The 26515-nt window shown below is 37.9% G+C and overlaps 1 protein-coding gene and 1 pseudogene across 4 annotated transcripts in view; both read left to right on the top strand.

Moving 5' to 3' along the window:
- Nucleotides 1-26515, top strand: part of Agtpbp1 (ATP/GTP binding protein 1) — a 260016-nt gene that overhangs the window by 27764 nt on the left and 205737 nt on the right. For 2 of the 4 annotated variants that reach the window (XM_017799595.1, XM_029566327.1), the window contains exons 2-7: nucleotides 1318-1382; nucleotides 10408-10532; nucleotides 14318-14385; nucleotides 22644-22707; nucleotides 23474-23620; nucleotides 25566-25697. In XM_017799595.1, coding sequence (XP_017655084.1) covers nucleotides 1351-1382; nucleotides 10408-10532; nucleotides 14318-14385; nucleotides 22644-22707; nucleotides 23474-23620; nucleotides 25566-25697 — 568 coding nt within the window. In that variant the 5' untranslated portion in view covers nucleotides 1318-1350. Of the gene's footprint in view, nucleotides 1-1313; nucleotides 1383-10407; nucleotides 10533-14317; nucleotides 14386-22643; nucleotides 22708-23462; nucleotides 23621-25565; nucleotides 25698-26515 lie in introns of those variants that run through there. The other 2 variants (XM_017799596.1, XM_029566328.1) reach the window with 2 other exon arrangements.
- On the top strand, nucleotides 16221-18377 carry LOC103738765 (annotated as a pseudogene).

Genomic DNA, 26515 nt, shown 5'->3' with positions numbered 1-26515 from the left:
TGCATATTTCCTTACGATTTATTGAGGAAAATGGAAAAAGTGTTGTCTTATTGGAAAGATTGTTATATTTCTATATTTTAAGTATTTTAAATGAAACATTAAAAATCTGCTTTTTTGAATTTTCCTTGAAATATAGGATTGCTGTTATAGAAATGTAATTAATGTCTTGGATTTATATTAAATTTTTTATTTCTAGTGATACTACTAAATTCTGTTTCTGTAAGCATCGTTGCATAAAATTAAAAGAAATTCAGGATTTCTTTTGGTGACTAGTTTTAAAGTACATATGAAAAATTCTAAAAGTTATGTGAATCAAAGTGAAAGGTTGTTTAAATTTTATGAGTACATTCTAAAGATGGAAAAATTAAATAAGATGGTGTAAGAGAAGGTTTTTCAAACAGCTTATTAATTAAAAATATTTTCATGCTGGCATGGTGAGTTTGAGGCCAGCCTGGTCTCTGTATCGAGTTCAGGTCAGCTACAGGGAGACCCAGTCTCAAAAACCCAAAACCAAAAACAAAAAAAAGGAAAAAAACCCCCCAGTTTTTACATAGAAATAATCATACATATTTATTAGTTTGGAGCTACTTAATGTGGTGAGCACACCAATCGTGGGATACTGTGATTGGTTTGAGTATTTTAATAAGGAATATTAGCACTATTTCAGAAGAAATCACATTGCATGATTATATTAGTTACTTTCTGTTGTTGTGATAAACACCATGATCAGAAGCGACTTAAGGAAAAGAGTTTACTTTGGCTTCTGGCTCCTTGGTCTAGAGTCCATAACAGTGGGAGGCATGGTATGGCAGCAGGAGCAGAAATTGGCTGGCTATATTTTTATTCACACACAGGAAGGGGAAGGGGGAAAGGGAAGGGAGGGAGGGGAGGGGGAGATAGAGATGGAGAAAGATGGGGGAAGGGAAAGAGGGGAAGAGATACGTGTACTTGGGGTCAGGCTTCAAACCCTCAAAACCTTCCCAGTGACATACTCTCTCCAGCAAGAATGCACTCCCTGAGGGTTGAAAACCTCCCTAAACAGCACTGAGTGTTAGAGCCACAGTGATAATAAACCATGTTACGTTTGGTTTCTGCATTTTTATAGCTGTAGAATTTTGATAAAATATCTAAAATCAGATGGAAAATGTTAATAGTTGCATCTTGGCACACTGCAGTGATCTGCTAGACTACATAAGATGTACTTGCCTGCTTTCCAGTGTTACCTTGCAATTTCCAGTTGTATGGCTTTTGTAACATATAATGTATAGAAAACAGAACTGTGTTAGGTGTGTAATGCTCTTAACATTTTTCTTTCAGATTATCTGCAATGGTGAAATGAAGTAACTCAAGATGAGCAAGTTAAAAGTGGTAGCAGAAAAAGGGTACGGTAACTTTCAGTTTGCTCTGTGTGAATTATAGAAGTAATGCATGGTGCAGTTATTGAAACTGATTAAAATATGTATGTTTAAGTAGAGGTATGTTACGCATATATTAATATTTTTGCATTAAAGAATCAGTTAATACAACCTACAGGCCAAGTCTGGGTTACTTCTAGTATGGCTAATCAGCTAAGAATGGTTTTCACATTTTTAAATAGTGAAAAACTGTAATATTTTGTGATACTTGAAATTATAGAAAATTCAAGATTCAGTGTATATAATTAAAGTTTTATTGGAACAGAGCCCTTCCTTTTAATTTATACATTGTCCTGGCAGCTTTTGCATTACATTTGCAAACTTGATTGTGACAGACTGCATGGCCCATAAGCCCTTGTTTATTGGCCTTTAAAAAAGAGTTTAATTGATCCCTGAGTTTTATGAAGCACTGTATGTCATTTTTATTGGTTTAATTTCTTCCCTTAAAAGTCAGACAAATTAAAAAAAAAGAAAAAGTCAGACAAATTTTACTGATTCTAGATTGAAATACTCTTAGCTATACCATCTCTAAACAGATTAATGAACTCTGTTATGCCCGTTTTCTCATCTGTAAAACTATTTTAATGTTAATGCCATTATAAAGCGCTGAAGACTTAAGTAATACCTAGCCAAGGAAGTAACTGGCAGCTTGCTGACTATCACTAATGATACCAGTTTCTGCTTTGCCAGCAGTACTGTAATTTGCTTTTATAGATTGTTATAAAATGGAAAATGTAGCATTTTAGGTAATTTATTTCTTAAATTGTTAGGTTTTCTAGTTATTAAACAAGGTTACACCATGGATCAGTTATTTTTCTGTTGCTGTGATAAAACGCCATGACAGAGGCAACTTACAGAGGAAGAGTATATTTGGCATACAGTTCCAGAGTGCAAGAGTCCATTGTGGGGGGAGGCATGGTGGCAGACGTAACTGGAGCAGAAAGCTGAACGCTCACCTCTTCAAAGAGGCACAGGAAGCCGTGAGACTGGAAATCTGACAAGACTTGAGAACTCTGAAAGCCTGCTCTAGTGATGTGCTTCCCTCCAGCACGTTCACACCTAAAGGTTCCATGACCCTACCCAAATAGTGCCAGGAACTAGGGATGCTTGGAGCCTGTTGGGGACACTCATTCAAACCAGCACACACCATAATAAATTGTATTATTTCACTACCTGTAGGCTCTATGGAAAGGGAATTAGTCTTTCTAAAAAACAATTTCTTTTCCCTCCCTCCCTCTGTCGCATCATTTGTGCACATATGTAATATGTGTGCCAACATATATGCCACATTGTGCACCAGGAGATCGGAGGGCAGCTTTGGGAGTCAGTTCTCTTCTTTTACATCGTCAGGCTTGTGTGACAAGTGCCTTTATCTGCTGAGCCATCTCTCTGGCCCCAATTCTTTTTTTTTTTTTTTTTTTTTTTGAGGCAGGTTCTCCCTGTAGCTCCAGCTAGTCTGGAATTTCCTACATAGACTAGGCTGGTCTTGATCTCACAGAGATCCACCTGCCTCTGCCTCTTGAGTGCTGGGATTTAAAGGCATGCACCGAATATGCCTGACTTCAACTTTTACTTTTTTGACCAGGTCAAATAAGTAACCTGTTTCCACCAATTAGTTAAATTATCTAATTTCTAGAAAACTCCTAAGAATGTGATTTCTGTCCTAGTTTGCTTTTCTTTTGCTGTTGATAATCATCACGACCTAAAGCAACTTGGATAGGAAAGGGTTTCTTTCACTTTACAGGTTACAGTCCATCATCAAGGGCAGTCAGGGCAGGAGCTCAAGGCAGGAACCTGGAAGCAGGAATTGTTGCAGAGACTGTGGAGGAATACTGCTTACTGACTTGCTTCCTTCACTTGCTCAGCTGCTTATTCAGTCTGGGTGCACCTACCCAGAGATGGTTCAGTACCCACAGTGGGCTGGGCCCTCCTACCTCAGTTAACAATCACAGGCCAGTCTGGTGGTGATAATTCCTCAGTTGAGCTTCCCTCTTTCCATATCTCTAGCTTGTGTCAAGTTGACAAAAACTAAGCACAAATGTGCAGTTATTTATAGTTTGAAAACCTTTGGTTCATAATGTCATTTTAATTTATTTTTGCCTCCTAAAATAAATTTAATAGATGTTTACTATTTTTGTTATAGTACAATTAATCACTGTAAGATTTTAGTAAATTAATAACTAAGATTTTCACTGTACATTAATTACTATACAATTTTTTTGTATATAATTTTAGTATATACATCTAAAATTGTAATTTCTAATAATATTTACTATATTAGTTAGCTTTTGCATTGCTATGAGCAAAACACCTGACAGATAAAGAGGGAGCATTTATTTTGGCTCATGGTTTTAGTGGGTTAAGGCCAGGATTGTTCACTCCATTCACTTGGGCAGATCATCATGATGGAACTGTGGTATAGGAGAGCTGACCATGCCATGGCTGACTAAGCAGAGAGTATAGCAGGAAGTAGCCAGAGATAATGTACCCCAAGAAATTACCTCAACTACTTACTTCCTCTAGCTGTTCCCCTGTCTTCTGTTTCTAAAACTTCCCCAAATTGCAACACTCCCTGGGAAATACAACATCCTATGGGGGACACATTATATATTCAAACCATAATATTTTTTCATATTCTGTGAAGCAAGCTGAATGCAATAAGGTAACCTGAAATAGAAAAGAGTCAGGATTTTTATTCCTTCTTACAGTTCAACCAGCTCTCTGTATCCATAAGTTCTGCATTCATGGACTCAAGTAAGCATACATAAAAATGTTTGAAGATAGATTTTATCTCTTCACTGAACATGGGCAAGGTTTTTCCCTGAATAATAGAATATTGCAATGATTTGTATACAATTTCAATTGTATTAGTAATCTAGGGATGATACAAGGCATACCTGAGGGTGTGTGTAGATTTACATGAGGAACTCAAGTATGCATGGATTTGGGTATCCATGGAGTCCTAGAACACTTGTGTGGCATATTGAGATTGAAAATTCAGGAAAATATGCTCCAGATGTTTAAAAATGGGGAGAAGTAATAGTCTCAGGAATTGTTCTGATTTATTTTTTCTTTCAGCTTGGTCAAAGCCACACCAGTTTTCACAGAAAATTTATTATATACTTTCCATGTCTCCAGAGGCTTCGGTTGATTTGTTGTTGTTGTTGTTATTCTATGACTTATTTCTTAACCATGAGGTTATTTAGTAGGTACTTTTCTACTCTCCTTGAGAGTAGAAAACATGAATGTGGCACTCAATGCAGTAGTATAGTGCCTTGAATAGCATGGAGTTTGAATGTTGAATTTTCTATGAAACAGCATCTCCCTGTAGCCCTGTAGCCTGTAGCTGGTCTGGAACTTTCTATGTAGGCTTGCATGGCCTGATCTCACAGAGATTTGCCTGCTTCTGCCTTCTAAGTGCTGGGACTAAAGGTGTGGGCCACCACGCCCAGTGGTTGTTGAATTCTTGAAAAAATAAGCTGTGCACAATGGAGCATACCTGTTCTGGACTTGTGTTAGCCTCATGAGTACCAGAATTATAGGTGTGGACCACCACGGCTGCTTTTGTTCTTACTATCAGAAACCATTCAAATACTAATTCAGACATTTCATTCTTTGATCAACTGATCTTTCCAAATTACTTTTTCAGATGTCTGGTCTACTTTTCTTAGAGCTGTAATACATAAATTTGTCTTGTCTTATCTCTTCATATCTGGTGTAGAATTCATTGTCCACTCCTGTAGATACCTCACTTCGTATTTTTCTCTCACCCAGCTGGTGCAGTCTTTATGCTGTATAGCCCCTGTTATATAGCTGAGTGGTATTGGAGGGTGAACCAATTTGGGAGATATTAATCCATCAGTTAACTGCTAGTAACTTGCCAGATACTAATCATTGACTGAAACTGAGCCCAACAGTCTTACTACTATGGTTTAGAAAGTATATTTTCCCAAATTAAAAAAATATGTATTTATTATGGGGGGGTATGTATACATGGGATGTGTGTGTGTGTGTGTGTGTGTGTGTGTGTGTGTGTGTGTTTTAGAGGACAAACTTGACTGTCTGTCCTTGCCTCCATGTTGTTTGAGGCAGGGTCTATCTTGCCCACTGGGTTGGCCAGACTAGATGGCCTGTAAGCTTCTGGGGGTTCTCCTGTCTCTGACTCTCATCTCCTCACAGGAGTGTTGTAAGTATATATGCTTGCTCCAAACACAGATCCTCATGTTCACACAAGTGCTTTGACCCATGGAGCCATCTCCCTAGCCCTATTTTCCTAAGTTTTGAATGAGCATTTATGTTTTATGTCCTTCACACCTTTGAAGTCCTCAGAATGTATCATACGCATCCTTAACAAATGAGCCTTCCTTCACATATCCTGGAAATAGTGTACTCCTTGGTTTCCTGCCTCCTCCTGTGTCTGTGTGTTACCCACCTTGTTTGAGCTCATGCTCTCCTTGCTCTCCTGTCATTTACTACACTAGGGAATGTGCTGCTTTTCTTGTCAAACACCAGTACTGCTGTTACCTGTGCTCTAGATTCCACCAGATTTCTCCACCTCCCTTCTTTCCAAGCCTTTTATCATTATTTATTTCTCTGTCTTGAGTTTCCAGTATCTTTATTCCTTATTATTTAGGTGTGATTTGGGCTTTCCAATCTGTAGGCTGTACTCTAATACTACTACTCAACAATTTATTTGTTTTCCGTAAAAACCAAAACTTAGTCTATATAGCACAATATATCTTTCATTTAATATGCTTTGATCATTCCTATTTAGTTTTTTAATTATTACATTTTATTTATTTGTGTGTATGTATGTGTGTGTATGCGTGCATGTGTGTGGAAGTCAGAGGATAGTTTGCAGGAGTTAGGTCTCTCCTTTTACCGTGTGGATTTCAGAGACTGAACTTAAGGTTTGTTAGGCTTGGCAGCAAGCATTTTTACCTACTGAGCTACCTCACTGGCTCTCCTGTTTAATTTTACCCTCATCTAATGCAGTGTCATTTCCTGTCTGGCTGCCTATATAATTTTTAACATAACTTTTTGAGATATATATAACATACATCAGAAAGTATATGTTCAAGATATTTAATTTGATAAGTTTTAACCTATGTATAGCCATGAAATTACCCGTCATCCAAAATAATAGACATATCCAAATGTGTTCTTATGCCCTTTTATAATCCTTTTATCCTGTCCAAAATAGGCACTTTAAGCACTCACCTGCTTTCTGTCACTATAGATTACTATTATTATTTTTACTTGTCTTGAACTTCATCTAAATGGAGCTATATAATATTTTTCTGGAACTGGAAAGTGGGAATTTGGGAGTCTGGCTTCTGTTTTTTAAATATTTTATTATTTTTATTTTATGGTATGCATGTATTGCCTGCATGAAGGTAAGTACACCTGTGTCATGCAGTGCTGTGGAGGTCAGAAGAGGCTGTCAGATCCCCTGGAACTGGAGTTATGGACAGTTGTTAGCTGCCATGTAGGTGCTGGGATTCGAACCAGCGTCTTCTGCAAGAACAGTCAGTGTTCTTAACCACCGAGCCATCTCTCCAGCCCCGAGTCTGGCTTCTTTTACTTAGCACAACTGTAGTTCAGATGCATCTCTCTTAAGACTCACCTCTGTTGGAAATTGATTTACATTGTCAATTTGATTGGATTGAGAACCACCTGGGAGATCAGTAACACATGTATCTATGTATATCTGTAAGGAGATATACATTTGGATATGTCTATGATTTTGGATGATGGGTAATTTCATGGCTATACATAGGTTAAGACTACCCTGAATGTGGATGACACCATTACATAGATGTCAGATTGACAAGGGGACAATTGTGCTAGATAGCTTCAGTTGTCACTTTGACACATCTGGGAAGAGGGAATCTGAATTGGAGAATTTCCTCTATCGGATTGGACTGTGACAGTCTGTGAGGCATTTTCTTGATTGTTGAGTGATGTGGGAGGGTCCATCATACTATAGGTGGTGCCTCCCTTGGGCAGGTGGTCCTGGGTTGTATAAGAAAATAGGCTGAGTGCAGGCCAGCAGGCAACATTCCTCCAGAATCCTGTCCAGAGTTTTTGTCTGACTGTCACTTGGAAGTGTAAGGTATAATAAACTCTTTCCTCCTCAAGTTGTTTTTGGTGAGAGTGTTTTATCACAGCAGTAGAAAGCTAACTAGGACAAGAATTAATGTGTGGCATCTTACTGCTCTCATAATTGATCTAATTATATGTAAACATTAGGCTTATGAGATGGCTCAGCCAGTGAAGCCACTTGATGCCAACCATGACAGCCTGAGTTCAAACCCTGGGACCCACTTGGTGAAAGGAGAGAACTAAGTCCCTCAAGTTGTCCTCTGATCTCTACATCTACCCCCCCACGTTAAAAATTTATATAAACAATTCAATTTAGAGAAAAAGTATAGCATACTCAATAAAGCATTATGGGAATTCAGATATGGGCTGAACTTGTATAGTAGAAATCTCAAAATAAAGTGCTAACATAGATACAGATGTGTTATTACCAGTTTTCTTTCAAGTATTTACAGTACAAGGATAGCACAGTGGCTCTGCTTATTTTCAGCATACTGATTCTGTCTTTGTACCAAAGATATCTTCTCAAGTTCTTAATGTCTTGTAACCAATGGAAATAGGAAAGGATACACACGATATTCTTAAGAGTAAAACCTGGAAAGTTGCCAACCTCATGTCTTACATCTCACTGTCTGTAATGTGGATACATGGTCATACACCAATTGTGGCAGTCACAGGACTAGGCACAGTGACTCTAGTTATTTTGAACACTGTACTGTTTCATTTCTGTTACTGTGAGAAAATACTCTGACAAAAATCAGCATAGAGGAGGAAAAGTGAATCTTAAGCTTACAATCCCAGGTTATAGTCCATAATTGCAGAGTCATAGCCACAGGAGCTTGCGATGACTGATCATGTCACATCCACATTCAAGAGCAGAGAGAAGAGTTGCACTCATCCTGCCTGTCTTGTTCAGCTAGCTTTGTTTGCTCTGACATAACTCACAGTCCAGTCTGTGAAATTGACAAGGCAGTCCCCCATAGGTCTGTCCACAGGTGTGCCTGTGGGTCAGCCTGCTCTAGATAGTTCCTCTTTAAGACTCCCCTCAGATGACTCTCAGTTGCAGTAAGTTGATATTTAAAACTAACCATCACGGTCAGTATTAGATTTTCTTTGAAATTCTCTTAAACGTGTGTGATTTGCCTTATTAGCTATTGAAGTAACCTGAAGCGAGATTTGTAATTTCTATCAGGCAAACTGGTTTGAAAAGGCAAGTGTGTATAAAGAAAGGCATAGAAAGCCGGGCATGGTGGCGCATGCCTTTAATCCTGGCACTCAATCGTAGGACTCCTAGGGGGCTCCTGAGTTCAAGGCCAGCCTGGTCTACATAGTGAGTTCCAGGCCAGCTGGGGCTACAGGGAGACCCTGTCTCAAAAAGACCAAAAAAAGAAGGCAGAGCGCAAGAACACATGTCCTTTGAGTTGGCAGCTGAGAAATGTCAACAGCTAGATCCTGACTGTACGCTGATGGATATCATCTAGTTGCAAGAGATCAGACACAGTTGCAACATGCATACCCATGAAAGAGAGTTTTAAAAAGTTATTAGGGCTGGAGAGATGGCTCAGCCATTAAGTGCACTGACTGTTTTTGCAGAGGAATTGGGTTTGATTCCCAGCACTCTCATGGTGGCTAACAACTGTCTGTAACTCCAGTTCCAGGGGATCTGATGCCACCCTCTTCTGACTTCCATGGGCACTGCATGACATAGCTTACATACATGTAAGCAATAAATTCATACACAGGCTGGCCTTGATTTCACAGAGACTGCTTGCCTCTGTCTCCCAAGTGCTGGGATGAAAGGTGTGTGCCACTACACTTGGCTCAAAAGAGGTTTTTAAAAAGGGGACTGCATTTTTTTCTGAAAAAAAAAACAAAAAACCCAAGTCCTTCCAGTGGCTTCCTAGCCTTCAAATGGTGCAGCCCTCCATGTCCAGGCTCAGCTCTGGCTGCTCTTCTCCTTGGAGTCTCTTCTGGCTGTTGTAGCCATGCCACTGATCTCTGAACCCAGCAGACATGGTCTTGCCTTGGTGTCTTGGTGGTTGTGACTCTTCCTTTCTAGCTGCAGTCTACAGAGCTCACTTCTGTCAGACCTGACTTTAAGTGGTGCCCTCTCAGTGAGGTGTTCATGGACTACTTTGTCCAGAGTTGTACTCCTTGTTCATCTACCCTGCTTTTTTCTCCAGATCGCTTTCCTGTATACTGTATACTTTTTGTATATACTTATTTAACTTGTCTATGAGAGGCAGATTTTTGTTTGTTTGTTTGTTTGTTTCAGACTGTGTCTTGCTCTGTAGCTCAGGGTTACCTGGAGCTCACTGTGTAGTTCAGGCTTGCTTTGAGCTTCAGTGAACCTTTTGCCTCAGCCTTCTAAGTTCTGGGATTACAGGCATGTGCTGTCACACCTGGTTTTAGGGGCATTGTTTATAGTATGTTGGAAGACAAGAACTGGCCATGTGTTCAAATGTTTGCATAATGAGTGAGAACAGAAAGAGAATTATATAGGTTGGAGGATCTGGTGGTGGAGTGTGTTCTTACTGGATTTCATAACTTACATAAGGAGGATGAGAAGGAGTAGGGTGGGCGAAAGGGATTTTCAGTTTAGAGAAGAGCAGAAAAAGTGAAGTAAATCTTGGAGAGCAGAAAATGAGCTTTGAAGGTGTGATGCAGGATTGCTGGATGGGTAAATGTACATTTCCACTTATGGTTTTCTGAAATAGAATGTGCTTCACAATTAGAATTTTAGCAGTTATAATGAAGCTGAAAGGGATTGTGACGTGTAAATGGTTAATGTTTTTGGAAAGTAAATTTTAAAATAAAAATCTTGATGAACATCATTGATTTTTATAGTTGATGCAGAAAATATCCTAATGTAAAATAACATTCTTTTTAGCCTTACCAATAATTCTCGGATTGTGGCACTCCTGGCTCAGTTAGAGAAGACCAATGCTGATGCTCCAGAATCAGATACTGCCAGATATGTTACATCAAAAATTCTTCATTTGACTCAAAGTCAAGGTGAGCTGTAATCCTTTCCTTGGTTTTGGAATACTTTTCATTTCTTTAAAAGTATATACTAAAATGTTCCAATTTTTGGTAACTAGATTATTTTCAATGTTACACCTTATTCAGACAGTTGAAATTTATAAATTTCCACAGTTCACCTGTTTTCTTTGGATGCATTACATTTTCTGATTTGATACATTTTGTGTGTTAATTTACCTTTTCCCCCTTAGAAACATTTGTATTATTATAGCCATTTCATTCACATTCTTCCTTGTTGACATACAGTTGATGATTTTTCTCTCAACATCCTTTCTTTATTCGTTTATTGCTTTTTTCCATCTGGGTACCTAAGAGTTTAATATGTGCTTGATTTTCTTCTCTTAAATGAAAACTTAGGTTGTTGATTTGAGGCCTTTTCTAGGCATTTAAAGTTACAAATTTCTTTCTAAACATTTAATTTCATTCTATAAATTTCAGCATGTTGCATTTTTTGTTTTAATTTACTTCACAATATATTCTAATTTCTTTGTGATTTTTCTCTTTGATCAATGGGTTATTTAGGAGAGTGTTTGCTTAATTTGTCCTGTATTACAGGATTCACCTAGTTTTTGTGTGTTGTTTTCTCTTTCTCTTTTTTCAAATATAGCTTTCATTTGCTTATTCTTTTTAATGTTTTTTTGTGTATGAGTGTTTATTTTTACTTTTATGTGTGAGTTTTTTGCCTGCATGTATGTAAGTATACCTATGTCATGCAGTGCCCACGGAGGCCAGAAGAGGGCATCAGATTCTCTGGAACTTGGGTTAAGGATGGTTGTTAGCTGCCATGTAGGTGCTAAAAATCTAACCTGGGTCCTCTGCAAGAGCAGCCAGTGCTCTTTACTGCTGAGCCATCTTTCCAGCCCTTATTCTTTTATGCTGTTATTGTATATTTTGTATCCACATATGTCAGAAACCTAATAATTCAGTATTATACTTACTACTTAGACATGTATGCCTAAAAAGAGTTTAGGAGAAAGAATTCTTTTATTTTTAGTGTGATGAAGAAGTAGAGAATTTTAGAATTCATTTTTGCACTAGTGTTTGGGTGGGACAGTTTGGAAAGGCATATGTGGACTCCCAGCTAGTTGGGGAGGGAACGGAGACTGTGAGAAGGCATTGCTGTGTCTGGCGAATTAGAAGTCTGACTGGAGGTGACAGAGATTTACATGATCGTTTATAAAGAAAAGAGGGCGAGGAATCTTGGGAGGTTATACTCTGAAATTGAGAGGTAGGTGCTAAAGTATGAGAGAGGTGGTCCTGAAAATGGTCACTGAAAAGGTTGATAAATTAGAGCATGAGAATGGGTTTTGTTGCCATTAGGCCAAGAAAATAAGGAAGTAGGTATTGGAATAAATTATCTAAACGAACAGCAAAGCAAGGTGATTGGAAAATCTGAAGTGGAGAACTTTCTGTAACAGCTCATTTTCATTTGGTGTTGAGATGACAATAGAGACTGATGAGGGACTTTAAGGCTGCCTTGTACTGTCTGTCTTATCCCTGCTTTGAAGGTGAAAATGTAGTGGTTTATTACTAATAGACTGCTACACCCCCCCTTTTTTTTTTTTTTTTTTTTTTGAGACAGGGTCTCCCTGTAGCTCCATCTGGCCTGGAACTCGCTATGTAGACCAGGCAACCTCAATCTCTCAGAAATCTTCTGCCTGCCTCTTTCTCTGCCTCCTGAATGCTGAGATTAAAGGTGTGTACCACCATGCCCAGCTTAGTTTTGCATCTTTTGAATATTACATATATTAATATTTAAAATGACTTGACTACACCACATCACTAGTTTTAAAATATAAAATATTTAAAATATAGCACCAAGGTTGTATTGGATCTTTGAAACAGTATTTTTTTTCTTTTATGATTTTATATTTTTTTCATGGGGGCAACTGGACTCAATAAAAGGTTAAAGATAGTTTGGATTTATATACTTAAAAAATAAATTAGTTTACTAACACAATAAGCCTGCAGGTAAGTTTACCATGCTCTTAAGCACTAGCAGTATGGTACCAGGCACAGAGGTAAGGGATGTTTTAGGTTAGGTCTTCATATCATTTTTGGTTCTTCTATTTTGAAAGGTTCCTTTAAGTTTTAACAAATTGCATTAACTACATGTGAGATGATGCTATCGCATAGGATTATTGTTTTAAAAATAAATGTGACAGGTAAACGTGAGCATTGTTGTTTGTAGACATTGATAACTCTTAATAAATAGTGTTATACTATTTTCTATGGATTTCACTTGTCCCTCTTTTTAATAATTCCTACTTTAATTTTCAAGTGAATCAGCCTTAGTAAGTTCAATAGAATCTGCTCTGGGCAATAATGTGCCATAAAAAGCACACCTTAATCCCTGTAGAAACCATTAAGAAAAGACATAAAATTGGAAAGTTTTAAAAAATCAACACGAAAGAGGGCCATATAGGGTGAGAAGATGAATGTAAAAGACATGAAAGATTTACAAAAACGTGTTATCTTTTCCCCACCTGCTTTTGTTGATATTTTCTTCTCATTGAGGCCTCTGTGCTCAGGCCTTTGCTCCTAAATCCCTTGACTATTTCTGTATGAAACATTGAATTTGGCCCTACCGTCCTTGAAGCTTTGTTGTGGAGTATTGAGAGTAGATGGTTTGTCAAACCTCAGAGTATGGAATTAATGGTATGATTCTCCTGCATTAAAGGAATGCTGGCAGTAATACTCATGTGTGAAAAAGTTGGGGAAGTGTTTGAAATCTCTTACGCAATAATTCTGTGAAAAGACTGAATCATGTTACTCTTTGAGAAATATGTTAAATTAGTAAAAGAGAGCATAGACTCTGGATTTTACAACACTAGAGTCACCTGGTCTGTTTCAAAGACCTCTCCCCATCCTCCTTTCAATTTAAATTCCTGTTCCATTTTATTTTTGCCCCAGAGGATTAAAGGGAAGCATTGAGAATTCTGTAGGTAAAGTACATGGAATAGGAAATGTTAGTCCTTTATTACAATCTGCTTTTTCTCTTTTGTACATCAAAGAATTGTGAAGAAGGTGGTAAAGAAACTTTTTTTTTTTTGGTCTTTTTGAGACAGGGTCTCCCTGTAGCTCCAGCTGTCCTGGAACTCACTATGTAGACCAGGCTGGCCTTGAACTCACAGAGATCCGCCTGCCTCTGCCTCCCAAGTGCTGGAATTAAAGGCATGTGCCACCAGGCTACCATGCCTGGCAGAAACTTTAGAATAATTTAATAGAAATACTTGCACACTTTTCCCCCATTCCAAGTGACAAGGAGGATCATTTAAGTGACATTGTCTTCAGATTCTTACAGTGGTTGTTCTTAGGTTTTCATTTTTGTATGATTTCGAATTTTGGTATAGTACAAAATACAATTAAAATGTTTAAAAAATAGTACGGGGTTTCTCTTCTCACTCATTTTGATTAGCTAGTTGTAGTCATGTAAAGAAACTCACCATTATAACTCCCACTTCAGTTATAGCTCACCACCAGCTGTAGTACCTGGTCTAACATTGATTTTTAAGATTTTGGAAGAATTGACAGGGACTTTCTTAGAAGCCTGTGATAGTTGAGGAAAATAAAGTCTTATAACCTGAAATTTGGAGTGAGCTCCACAGAGTAGAATTAATAGGATCAGAGAGGTGGATATCTAGTTCAAAATGCTTATTGGGCAAGAAGAGACTTGTCAAGTCTAAGTGAGCTATAGGTAACAAAATGTTATGTGTTCTTTTGGTTCATGCTTAACGAAATTCTTTTCTGCCTTTCAGAAAAAACACGGAGAGAAATGACAACCAAAGGTTCTACAGGAGTGGAAGTTCTGTTGTCAACATTAGAGGTAAAACATTAATAATAGCCTTTAGTTACATAAAAACTCATAGGAAGGGATAGTGAAGTAAACTTACACACATGTGTACATGTATGTGGCATAAACTTTCTTGGAGAAAACCAGTGAGTCAAAGGTGGTTTTAAGTTTTAAATAGTTATTTGAAATGGTATATTCTGATATATATTATGTAAGCATCTGTTTCCTTGTGAGTATAACTGAAATTTAGTCTTAAATTTAAAGACATTTATTTTGTATGTGTGTGCATGATGTGTCTTGGGAGGGGGCACACACCTACCACAGCATATGTGAGGAAGTCAGAGGACAACTTTATGAGGTTGGTTCTCTCCTTTTACCTTTATATGGGTTCCAAGGATTGAACTCAGGTCTCCATGCTTGTGCAGCCAACACCTTTACCCTGCAAAGCTATCTGGCTGGTGTGTGTATTGCCTGCGTGTAGGTAAGTGCACCCGTGTTGTGCAGTGCCCGCTGAGGTCAGAAGAGGCTCTCGGATCCCCTGGGACTGGAGTTATGGATAGTTGTTAGCTGCCATGTGGGTGCTGGGGTTAAAACTTGGGTCTTCTGCAAAAACTGTCAGTGTTCTTAACCGCTGAGCCATCTCTCCAGCCCGACTGATTTATTTTTATGTGCGTGAGTGTTACGCCTGCATGTGTGTAAGTGTACCTGTGTTGTGCAGTACTGGTGGGGGACAGAAGAGGGCATTGGATCCCTGGAACTGAAGTTATATAGACAGTTGTTAGCTGCCATGGAACCCAGGTGCTCTGCAAGAACAGTCAGTACTTTTAACTACTGAGCCATCTCTCCAGCCCTACATTTGTTTTTAATTTTTATTTTTTGTTGTTGTTAGATAGATAGGGACTTACCATGTAGTCCTGGCCGACCTGGAACTCTTAATGCAGACCAGGCTGGCCTCAAATTCAGAGATCTGTCTTCCTCTGCCTCCTGAGTTGTTAGGGCTAAAGTTGTGTTCCACCACTCCTGGCCCACCTAAAATTTAATCTTAAGACATTCTGATTGGTAATTGAAAATAAAATATTAGCTGCAAAAAACTCCTTAGTTTAACTACTTAAGCAAATAGATGATTATCATTTAAAATTTAATGATTTGTGTTAGATGATTTAATGGTTCATTTTACTCTGTTTATTGGTTTAGTAATTATATTGATGTTAATGGAATTTCTGTATGCAGATAAGTGTTTTCCATAGGTCAGCAGGATATGTTCAGAATCAAGAGTCTATATTTTTTTCAGAGCAATGGTAGGAATAAGGATTAAGTGCATTTCTTCCATAGGATGTCTTAACATCCTAAAGATCTCATTTTTCCTTAAATTGATCAGCCAGTTTGTTTATTTATTTATTTATTTATTATTTATTTATTTATGTATTTATGTATTTTATCTATTTATTTAAGCTGTCAGTCATCTTTACTGGAAAAATATATTTTTAGTATTTACTTTTGAAATTTCAGACATAGATGGTGGAGGGGGTGGCATATGTACTCGCATACCTGTCGTTTAGACTTTGAGATTGTTAATATTTTGCTCTATTTAATTCTTTTAGTTTTCTTGTAATCAAGTATTTTAGAGTGAATAACAAACTTTATAATCTCACACCTATTGATTCCATTATGCATCCCTGGAAAATAAAGACTGTTCCTGTGTAATCAAAACAGCATTTTATGCTATTTACTGCTAAAGAATTTTTCCATAATTTCATAATATTACCTACTACCTAGTCTGTATGCAATTTTCATAGTGATTCCCCCTAACATGTGTTTTACGATAGGCTCGTTTAAGCCAATGTCCAATTAGGCACCACACATTACCAATGACGAATGCATCTCAAGTCGCCTTCTGTTGAGGGTGGCCACCTGCCCCTTGTCTCTTGCTGAAGAATATAAATTGGTTGTTTCATGTAATAGATACACTGAGATTTGTCTGCTTTCTTGTGGTTTAATTTTTTCCAGTATCTCCTGTATTTTCTGTAAACTGAAGTTAAGTCTAAAGACCTAATTAGATTCTGAATAAACATTTCAGGCAAGATGCTGCCTAGGTGACTCTGTCTGAGTCTCAGTCACATGTTATCTGGTCATATTACTGTTAAGGATGTTGGCTAAAGGACCAAGTTGCAGGGGTGATTATCAGATCCCATCACTATAAGTTGTTATTCTGTCCCAGGTCTAGCCTGGGTCTGTGTGGTGTATTTAGACAATCCTGGTCTCAGTCTCCATTTCATTTTTAGCAACAGGACAGTGAAAACTGAGACATTGCAAAGCCAGCTGTGGGCTTGATAGTGTCCATTTATGGTAACAAGCAAGGTTGATTTGGGGTGGTTCTCAATTTAGAGAATTGCTGATTTTTGTGGATAATTAACATATGTCAATCACTGTCGCTTTTCATTTGGATTCTCAATGGTCCCCTCTTTGGTTAGGGGTAGCCCCTCCACTGTGCCCATTTGCCACAACCCCACTCACCTTTTTTTCTTTCTTTTTTTTAAATAAATAATTTTTTGAGAATTTCATACATGCATATAAGGTGTTTTGATCAATCCATGCCCATTCCCTCCCCTCCAACTCCTCCCATATCTCCCCATCACTTTTTTCTGATAGCTTCATGTATTCTTTCTTCTTCTTTGATTGATTTATTTATTGTTATGGGCCTTTTGGCTACTCTAATATTACTCCCTCTAAAGAGGTAGCCCTAAAAATCTTTTAAGGAGTAGATACAAACTCCCAAATACTTTTGACATTTTTTTGGCCCTTGGAACAGAGTATGTTGCTAAGAGGCCCAAGGACATTTTGATTTTTAGCCAAGAAATTGGTTACTTTTCTTTGGGGTCTTTTTATGCTGTCTAGCCAGTTCCTACCTCCTGTTCTTATCACACCATCCTCTGAAGAGGGTATCCAAATTACCAATAGGGAATAGAGACACAGACTACTCTGGCTTCTTCCATGCTGAACAGGGACTCAGGGTGAGGCAGTTGGAGTACCCCTTCAGTGAGTCTATCTAAAAGACTCCCAAATTGCATAACTCTTATCTATAGGGGGAAAGGAAAGTCCTTGAATCATGAATAGGAGATGTGAAGGAGAAGTAAAGGCAAGAATAATTAGCATTACAAGTTCTAGACAGGGAACTAGAAAATGCTACCAGCTCTTAATATGAAGCTCACCCTGTGACTAATGGCATAGAGGAACCTTTAGAAGAATCCTCTCATGAACCTGAACCAGAGCCAGAATCTGAAACAAAGACTGAAGAACTGAGGCTACAAGTGGAGGAGAAAAACTTAGAAGACTTAGAGGAGAAGTCTACTCCTCTTCCTCCTGCTGAACCTGATCCTTTTGCCTGAAGAACCACCAAAGCCAAGAGTGGAAGCTACACCAGAAGGTCAGTCTCAACCACCATGAGTTCGTGAACAACAACCTCACGAATGACCAACCTGGTTTCCCTCCTTGAGGACCAAGACCAGCCAGAGGAGATATGGAACAGAATGACTTAGATAACTATGGAGTAATTTGTCTCCCTGACAGTCTTCAACTTTTTGTTGGCAACTTGCCTCATGATATTGATGAAAATGAACTGAAGGCATTCTTTATGGCTTTTGGAAATGTTGTGGAACTTCGCATCAGTACCAAGGGTGTTGGGGGAAAGCTTCCAAATTTTGATTTTGTGGTTTTTGATGACTGAACCAGTTCAGAGAATCTTAATTGCAAAACCAATTATGTTTCTTGGAGAAGTACGTTTAAATGTGGAAGAGAAAAAAACAAGAGCTGCAAGAGAACGAGAGACCAGAGGTGGTGGTGATGATCGCAGGGATATTAGGCGTAATGACCCCGCTCTTGGTGGTCCACGTGGAATATTGAGTGGTGGAATGATGTGTGATCGTGAAGGAAGAGGACCTCCCCCAAGAGGTGGCATGGCACAGAAACTGGGCTCTGGAAGAGGAGCCGCGCAAATGGAAGGCCGCTTCACGGGACAGCGGCGCTGAAGCTCCACTATTGGCAAAGTCTTGGCAGTGGTGCATAACTCATCGTGTTTGCGTTCTTGTTAATTTTTTTGGCTTTGGAATGTGACACAGCCTTTTGGATCGTTTCTTTGATGTGAAAAGCATCTTTTGGTTATCGGTTAAATTGAGGTAGACATTTCCCTAATTTCACAACAGGATTCATATTGTTAATTTATAAATCTAGACTTGGAGAATTAAGGACTGAGAAATGACCATATCTTAAACTGTCTACAACAAAATGAACTTTAAAAGGACATGCCCACTGAATTCAGGTCCTTTGATTAAAAAAAAAAAATCCTCTGCTGCACATTTTAAGTGTTAACTGTTTCTGCTATTAATGTTGGAAACACAAATAGTGCAATTTGTGCAATTGGAGAATCTTGCCTGTTTTCTTGGCTTCCCCCCACCTCCAAAATACAGATCAACAAATTTGTTATGTAGTCATCAAAATATGCACTGTTGAGTACTCTGAACTCATTAACATTGACATCTGCAACAGGAGGCAACAGGGAAAAAAAAAATATTTCATCATCTTTTCCAGTAAACAATGGTTTGTGAAAAGATGAGGGCATTTTATCTGCTTGCTGTGACCAGCGTGTGCGCACATAAACCTTAACAAGACTGCAAATATATTCCAGAAGGAAGTCATTTAATTATGGATGAAATAACAAAAATCAGAACTTTAAATGCTATGGTCTTGAATATTAGACCAGATTCAATAGCTCCATATGTTAAGAGTTTTCAACCTGCCCCTCTTCAGCAAAGAGATGGCTGGCTGCTCAACACACTCCTCTTCCCCTTTTCTTTTCTTTAAGCTGTGTACAGTGAAAATTGACTTTCCTGTATTTTGTTTCCTGGTAATGTAATAAGCATGATGGTGCCTTCTATTAATACATCATTCCAGTCTTGCTGGCACTCTTGTACCATATAGTTTATGAATTGCTGTACTGCAAAGCCAAACAGCTGCAAAATGTTGAAAGAAATCATTGAAATATGGAAAAATTGCAGTATCTTTAAAAATCAGCACTATGGACACATATTTATCTTGTTCTTTAGTTAACAACTTTGTGTTCTTTATGGGAGGGAGTCTTGTGTGCTTAGAGGGAGAGGAAAGGAGGAAATCACTTACTTGAGTAAGTTGAGTTCCAATGTGAAAAGTAAAATATCACTTTAATGCTTGGAAAAGTCAAACAACTTGAAGTACATTTTAGTGACATTTTAAAAGCAAGCAGATCCAAAAATGTCTAGTAGACCTAAAAGGCGGATACTACAATTTTCAGAGTAGAGAACAGCAGCTCTTAAGTAGTCACATTTTCTCTTGGAGGGGCAGGGACCTGTCACTCATTTTGCACAATTCTTGAACTGATGTCAGCACCCAAATGGCTCCTGAATTTAAGTCTTTTTTATTTATTTTACATCTTTTTATTTTTACATGAATCTTTATAAACAATTCTGTGAGCAAAATTTGTAGCTGCTGGATTATTGTTTGTCTTTATAGCAAGTTCCAGTAAACCATAAGTATGACAAAGGTCATCCAGTTTTATGCTTGGAGCAATCAGCACATACCAGGTCCTGATGTTTCTGGCAGGAAGTGGACTAAACAAGTAACCACTTAAAGCTTCTTGTTAACATGGAAGACTTCTTCATTCTGTCTTAGTAAAAACAAAATATGCACTTGACACAGTAGCAAAATGCTTCTGAATTATGTAACTGTCAGGAGACTATTTTGTTTTTTGTCAACTGGGCAACATGGGTAAAGTTTATTGAATGAGGTCTTCCATGTTTGAGGAAATGTCTTGCACTATTGCATTTATTTTGTGGACACAGATTTTTGTAGTTTCCATTTTGGAAGGCATAAGAGCTTTTGTTTGTTTGGAACAGTTTTACACTTTCTGATATATAGTACTTGAAGTTCTTGCTAGAAATTATTTTGGGATTTTGAAGCTTTTATCTAAACTACTTTTAAATAAGTGGTTTTACTGTCAGTGGTTACACTTTCTCCTTCCTATTTTGTGTGTGTGTGTGTGTGTGTGTGTATGTGTAGATTTATAGACACATAAGCATACACACTGCATATATATTTCCAATTCAAGATATTGCCCTGTAACCCATGAAAACTGTTCTGGCAATGAAAGATCATGGCAAATGTTAAGTGTAATAGAAAAATGGAGCAAGAGCCATTCAGCTTCAGTCTCTTCATACCACAAGTGAAACATTTAAAGCATCAGATGGAGAAATTTACATGGTGATTGTTCACCTGCAGTACTGTGGACTTTTAACATTTTGTCCCCTTTTCAGTAAAAATATTCATCAACCATTACTGTTAATTGCTTGTTTTATTTTATTTTGGATGGTAATATTCTATCCTTATGACAGTATTGCAATCAAATTAGCTTTACCATCTTGGCTTTAGTAGGTATAGAAGACAGTGGTATCATCTTTATTGCTGTAATATGTTAAGCATTATATGCTAGTAGAATCTAGTTTAATTGTTTCAGGTGGAAAGTATTCTTTTGAGTTTCCATTTTGAATGTGTTTGGACTAAAACAAACATGTCTGCAAAAAAATAGTAAGTAAAATATGTTTTAAAAGTTTCTAAACTATATTAATAAGACAGTATTGAAAGCAGTCTTACTGTTTACCTGCAAAATTGAGCAAAAAACCCATTTTAATCATGTAATTTCTTTGATATAAAGAGCTTCTAGTAGGTAAGGAAAGTGTTTTTAATCTTTTGCATTTGTTGTTCAGGCACTGAGAAATAGCTCTCTTCTGTATTGCTGGTAGTGTCTGTCAAAATAGGATCCAAATAAATGTTCATCTTCTCTGACTTAAAATTCCAGTAATTTAGTTTCACATACAGAAACAAATTTTCAGTGTGTGTGTGTGTGCGTGCGTGTGTGTGTGTGTATGTGTGTATGAATGTGTGTGTGTGTATATGTGTGTATGAATGTGTGTGTGTATGTGTGTGTGTGTGTGTGTGTGTGTGTATTTATTTGTTGCAGTTTTTTTGTTTCATTTTGTTTTTGGTCTTTGAGACCAGGTCTTTCTGTAGCCCCAGCTGTTCTGGAACTCACTATGTAAACCAGGCTGGTCTGTATCTCATAGAGATCTGCCTCTGCCTCCCAAGTGCTGGGACTAAAAGTGTGTGCCACCATGCTTGGCTTTTGTTGTAATTACTAATAAGCAACAAAATATGAATCATCTCATGGATAAGTGACCAGTCATCTGGCAGATGAGATAACTGTATAATGAATTTATGCTTTATCTCTTAACAAGAATGAAGAAGCTTTTCATTTATTGATGTGGAGAATGCTAAGGTTTCATATAATATGTATGGAACAGTACCTTCTGGAGAAACATTTACATGCGTGTTTATGTGGACTTCTATGTATTTTATGTGTGAATATCATTTTTCGCAGGATAGACAGTAAACTCATGATTGTCTTCTGAGAGATGGGCTGTTTGTTTGTTGGGGGAGATAGCAATTTCATTATATTGTATAGGGTGGTCTTGAATTTAGGGGCTCAAGTGGTCATCCTGCCCTAACCTCCTGAGTAGCTGGAAGCATAGGAATGTGTCTCCGTGCCTGCTTAGTAGGCTTTGTGCATAGTAATTTGTTTAATTTTATGATCTGCTTGGTAGAAAGAGGAGGAATTCAAATGACAAGTCAATTCATCTTACAGTAATGTTGATGCTAAGAAAATTATAGCTCAAATGATTTGTAAACACTTTTTTTGTTTTTTGTTCTTTTTGAGACAGAGTCTCCCTGTAGCCCCAGCTATCCTGGAACTCACTATATAAGACCAGGCTGGTCTTGAACTCACAGAGATCCGCCTGCCTCTGCCTCCCAAGTGCTGGGATTAAAGGCGTGTGCCTCCATGCCCGGCTGTAAACACTTTTTAAAGACACAATGAAGATATTGGGGCAGCAAGATGGCTCAGTGGGCAAAGGCCCTTGCTGTCAAGCCTGGCTATCTGAGTTTAGTCTTGAGGACTCACATGGTGGAAGGAAAGAGCTGATCACCTGCTAGTTCTTCTCTGACCTCTGCGCCCCCTCTCCATACAAACAAATAAGTATAATGAAAAGATGAAGATACTGAAGTAATAAGAGAATAGTGGGAGTCAGTGTATTTGTGCCTAGACAATTGGAAAGGTCATTTGTTACATGTAGGCAGTTCCCAGCAGGTTCAGAAGTTTGGAACAGAACTTTTACAGTGTTTTAATAACGTATATCAATGATTTGTTTCAGAATACGAAAGATCTTCAAACTATACTTAATATCTTAAGCATTCTTATTGAGCTGGTGTCATCTGGTAAGCTTTTATTTAGTTTAATTTTTGTGTACTTTATCTAGAATTCTCTGGTACTAATGTAGAGGCTGAGTATTAAAATCTGGAAAATGAAATGCTCTTGTTATTTGTGTGTGTGTGTGTGTGTGTGTGTGTATGTATGTATGTATGTATGTATGTATGAAGTATGTGCACCTGATGCACGTGGATCCAGAGAAGTTGCTGGGTGCCCTCATGCCCTTTACTTACCACCTTATTCCTTTGAGGCAGGGTTTCCCTAAACCTGGAGCTTGAGTTTTTCTGTCTCTCACAGTGCTGGGGTTATAGGTGTGTGCAGGACCACACCCAGCTTGTTATGCTAAGATTTTCTCATTATAGTTGTGGAGCATGCTCTCTTAAGCAATGAGCTATTTCTTCAACTCAGTCTTTTGTTTTTGATATAGTGAAATGTTCCTCAGAGTACCCCTGCTAGTATACAGCACCTTGAACCTAGAATTATGTTAACAGTTGTGTTTGTTTTTTTGTATGCTACTTTTTAGCTAAATAAGTAAAAAGAATTATGGAACTGAATGTAATTCTAGCACTTTTGAGACTGTGAAGGACAATCACAAGTTTGCCAGTCTAGGCTACCTATGAGATTTTGCCACCAAAACAAAACAAAATGCGATTTTGACAAGATTTGCTTAGTTTTGGAAATCAACGTTAAAAATATGTCTTAAATGTTAACAAGTTGTGTGTGATACCTACTGTGGGTTGATTTACTGTTTACACAAAAAAAGTGTTTTTTTAGGTGGAGGTCGAAGAGCAAGTTTCTTAGTTGCCAAAGGTGGTTCACAAATATTGTTACAACTACTTACGAATGCCAGCAAAGAATCTTCCCCGTGTGAGGAATTAATGGTACAGACTCATTCCATTCTTGCAAAGATTGGACCAAAAGGTAAGAGCATTATTTGCTTGATTATTGAATCTAGAACCATCTTTGTAACTTTGAATCTCTCTGTCTTGAAATTGCTTAACTTTTGAGATCTAGAATTCTTTTTCTTGAGTTTAGTACTGGAATGCTTTTTACAATTAACTACTGACCAGCAAGAATTGAGGAATTCATAAGGAATTCTTTGGAATGTGGTAGAAAAGGAAGATATGTCAGTATGACAAGTGTGTCAGTGTGTTTGTATGTCTCCTTACATATGTGTATGTGTAGAGAGCGCACGCATATGTATCTTGTTGAAGCTAGAAGGAGCAGATGTGGACAGTAGTGTTGGGATTGGGAAGAAGAGCCTGCCGTTGCTTTGCACTAATAGTCGTGTTCATGCTACACAAAGCCCAGTGCTCAGGAATTGGTTTATGAAGACCATCACATTTGAAAATTGAGAAACTAGGCATTATAACAGAAAAATGTGCGAACTGCTAACAGATATGAGCAGGTAAGAATGGGGTGTATTGCCTGCATGTATGTGAGCGCACCCGTGTCGTGCAATGCTGCGGAGGTCAGAAGAGGGCTTCGGATTCCCCTGGAACTGGAGTTAAGGAGTTTGTAGCTGCCATGTGGGTGCTGGGAATCGAACACAGGCCCTCAGCAAGAGCAGTCGGTGCTCTTAACCACTGAGCCATCTCTCCAGCCCCACGACGCATATTTTTATTCTCTTAATATTTGTCCTACTTTCCATTTATTGTCATTCAAAGACATTGTACTGTAATTTCTTGAGAACTTTTTCTGTTTTTTTTCTTATGAAGTGAAAATAATTTTTCTTAGGAATATTTAATTCCTTTTTTTTTTTTTTTTTTTTGGCCTTTTTGAGACAGGGTCTACTTGTAGCCCCAGCTGGCCTGGAACTCTCTATGTAGACCAGGCTGGCCTTGAACTCACCGAGATTCTCCTGCCTCTGCCTCCCGAGTGCTGGGACTAAAGGCATGTACCACCATGTCTGGCTTAATTCCTTTTAGTTAAAATTTCTGTTGTTTATGACATTTCTATGGGTCCTGTTTCTTTTCAAGTCTTAATATTAAGATTTAAATAAGTCTTGTTGTTTTATTTAATCCCCCCCATTTTAATCTCTGTGAGAATAAAAATCAAGAATGTTTGTTTTCTCTAGCCACAAAATAATGATAAGGAGGTGGAAATGTCATTTTCTCTGAATTGTACATACTATATATGTATATTAAGATATCAGCTTGTATTCTAGAAATACATAGTTACTCTGCAAATGAAAACTAAAAAAAATTATATAAGGAGATGGAAATTTTAATTACCTTGATTTGATCATTACATGCTGTGTGCATGTACTGAGTTATCATGCTCTCCCATCTATTCTCTTAAAATTTTTTTAATATATTTGCCATTTTCTGCCTAAGCTATGCATTCGCATTTTTATTAATTTATATTTGTATAGGTTTGAAAATTATATAGTTCATATTAAATACTATTGGCAATGGAAATTTATATTTTCTCTTTAACTGTATTCCTGGGAGATGTGTTGAATTAGATAGTAGATAGTTTACAGTCTGGCTTTCATAATCCTGTAAGCGTTGGGCTACTCTAGCCCCATTCTCCTGCATTCTTCTGCTTGTTCCTTGATGATCGTATTGCATCGTAGACTAATTTCTAATAAAAATTATTCAAAATCTACAAAAATGATTATAATTTTGACCATTGCATGTCAACTTTACATTTGATATGAACACATAATTTAAATTTAAAATGTCATTGTGTATGTGTGGGGGGCTGGTATTGGAGCTTGATCTTGGGGCCTGGCACATACTTGGAAAGCCCACTAACACTGAGTTATACCCCTACCCTGTCATTGCTTTTCAACTATTTTTCATTCAAACAGTTTTATGTGAGAAAAAAATTATGTGAATAAAATGCATTTTCTTTTAAACAGATAAAAAATTTGGAGTGAAAGCTAGAATTAATGGGGCTCTGAATATAACTCTGAACTTGGTCAAGCAGCACTTGCAGAACCACCGCTTAGTTCTGCCTTGTCTTCAGCTTTTACGAGTGTATTCTACCAACTGTGAGTATTTCAGGGTGACTGTGATTTATGCAGTGTTGTAAAGTTACATACAATGAAGGTTTAAAACTACCTCGAGTCTAAAATTTGTAGAAAAGTAAAGAGAAGAGATGAATTAATGCGACTGATAACTCTTAGCTTCAGGTCTGATAGAGTGGTTGGAGTTAGAAGATGAGGTGACAAAATCTTGAGCATTCTCACTAGTTCTCTTAATCTGTTATGGACTGGAGTAAGAAGTGAGCCTGTGGGAAAGCCTTGGATAGAAGAATATGGGAGTATTGGCAGCTGGAAAGATGCCTCTGCCTCTGTGATAGATTTGTCAGCTTGACACAATCTAGAATCACCTGGCAAGAGAGTTTCTTTCTTTTTTCTTTTTTTCCTCTTCTTTGATTGATTTATTTTTATGGGGCTTTTGGCTACTTTTACATTCCCCCCTCTGAAGAGGTAACCCTAAAGTCTTTTAAGGATTAGATATAAGCTCCCAAATACTTTTGACATTTTTGGCCTTTGGAACAGAGTATATTGCTAAGAGGCCCAAGGACATTGTGAGTTTTAGCCAAGAAACTGGCTACATTTCTTTGAGGTCTCTTTCCCCTAACTGCCTAGTCAATTCCTACCTCCTATTCTTACCACACCATCCTCTGAAGAGTTTACCCAGATTGCCAGTAGGGAATCGGGATGCAGACCGCTCTGGCGTCGTCCATGCTGAACAGGGACACAGGGTGAGGCAATTGGAGTACCCCTTCAGTAGGTCTATCTAAAAGACTCCTAAATTGCACAACTCTTATCTCTAAGGGGAAAAGAAAGTTCTTGAATGGTGA

The sequence above is a fragment of the Nannospalax galili genome, unplaced genomic scaffold, assembly GCF_000622305.1.
Source record: "Nannospalax galili isolate Female #2095 unplaced genomic scaffold, S.galili_v1.0 scaffold1819, whole genome shotgun sequence".
In the NCBI taxonomy this organism is placed as follows: domain Eukaryota; kingdom Metazoa; phylum Chordata; class Mammalia; order Rodentia; family Spalacidae; genus Nannospalax; species Nannospalax galili.
Note: the sequence above shows the minus strand (reverse complement) of the source record. Positions and strands in the feature narration are given on the sequence as shown.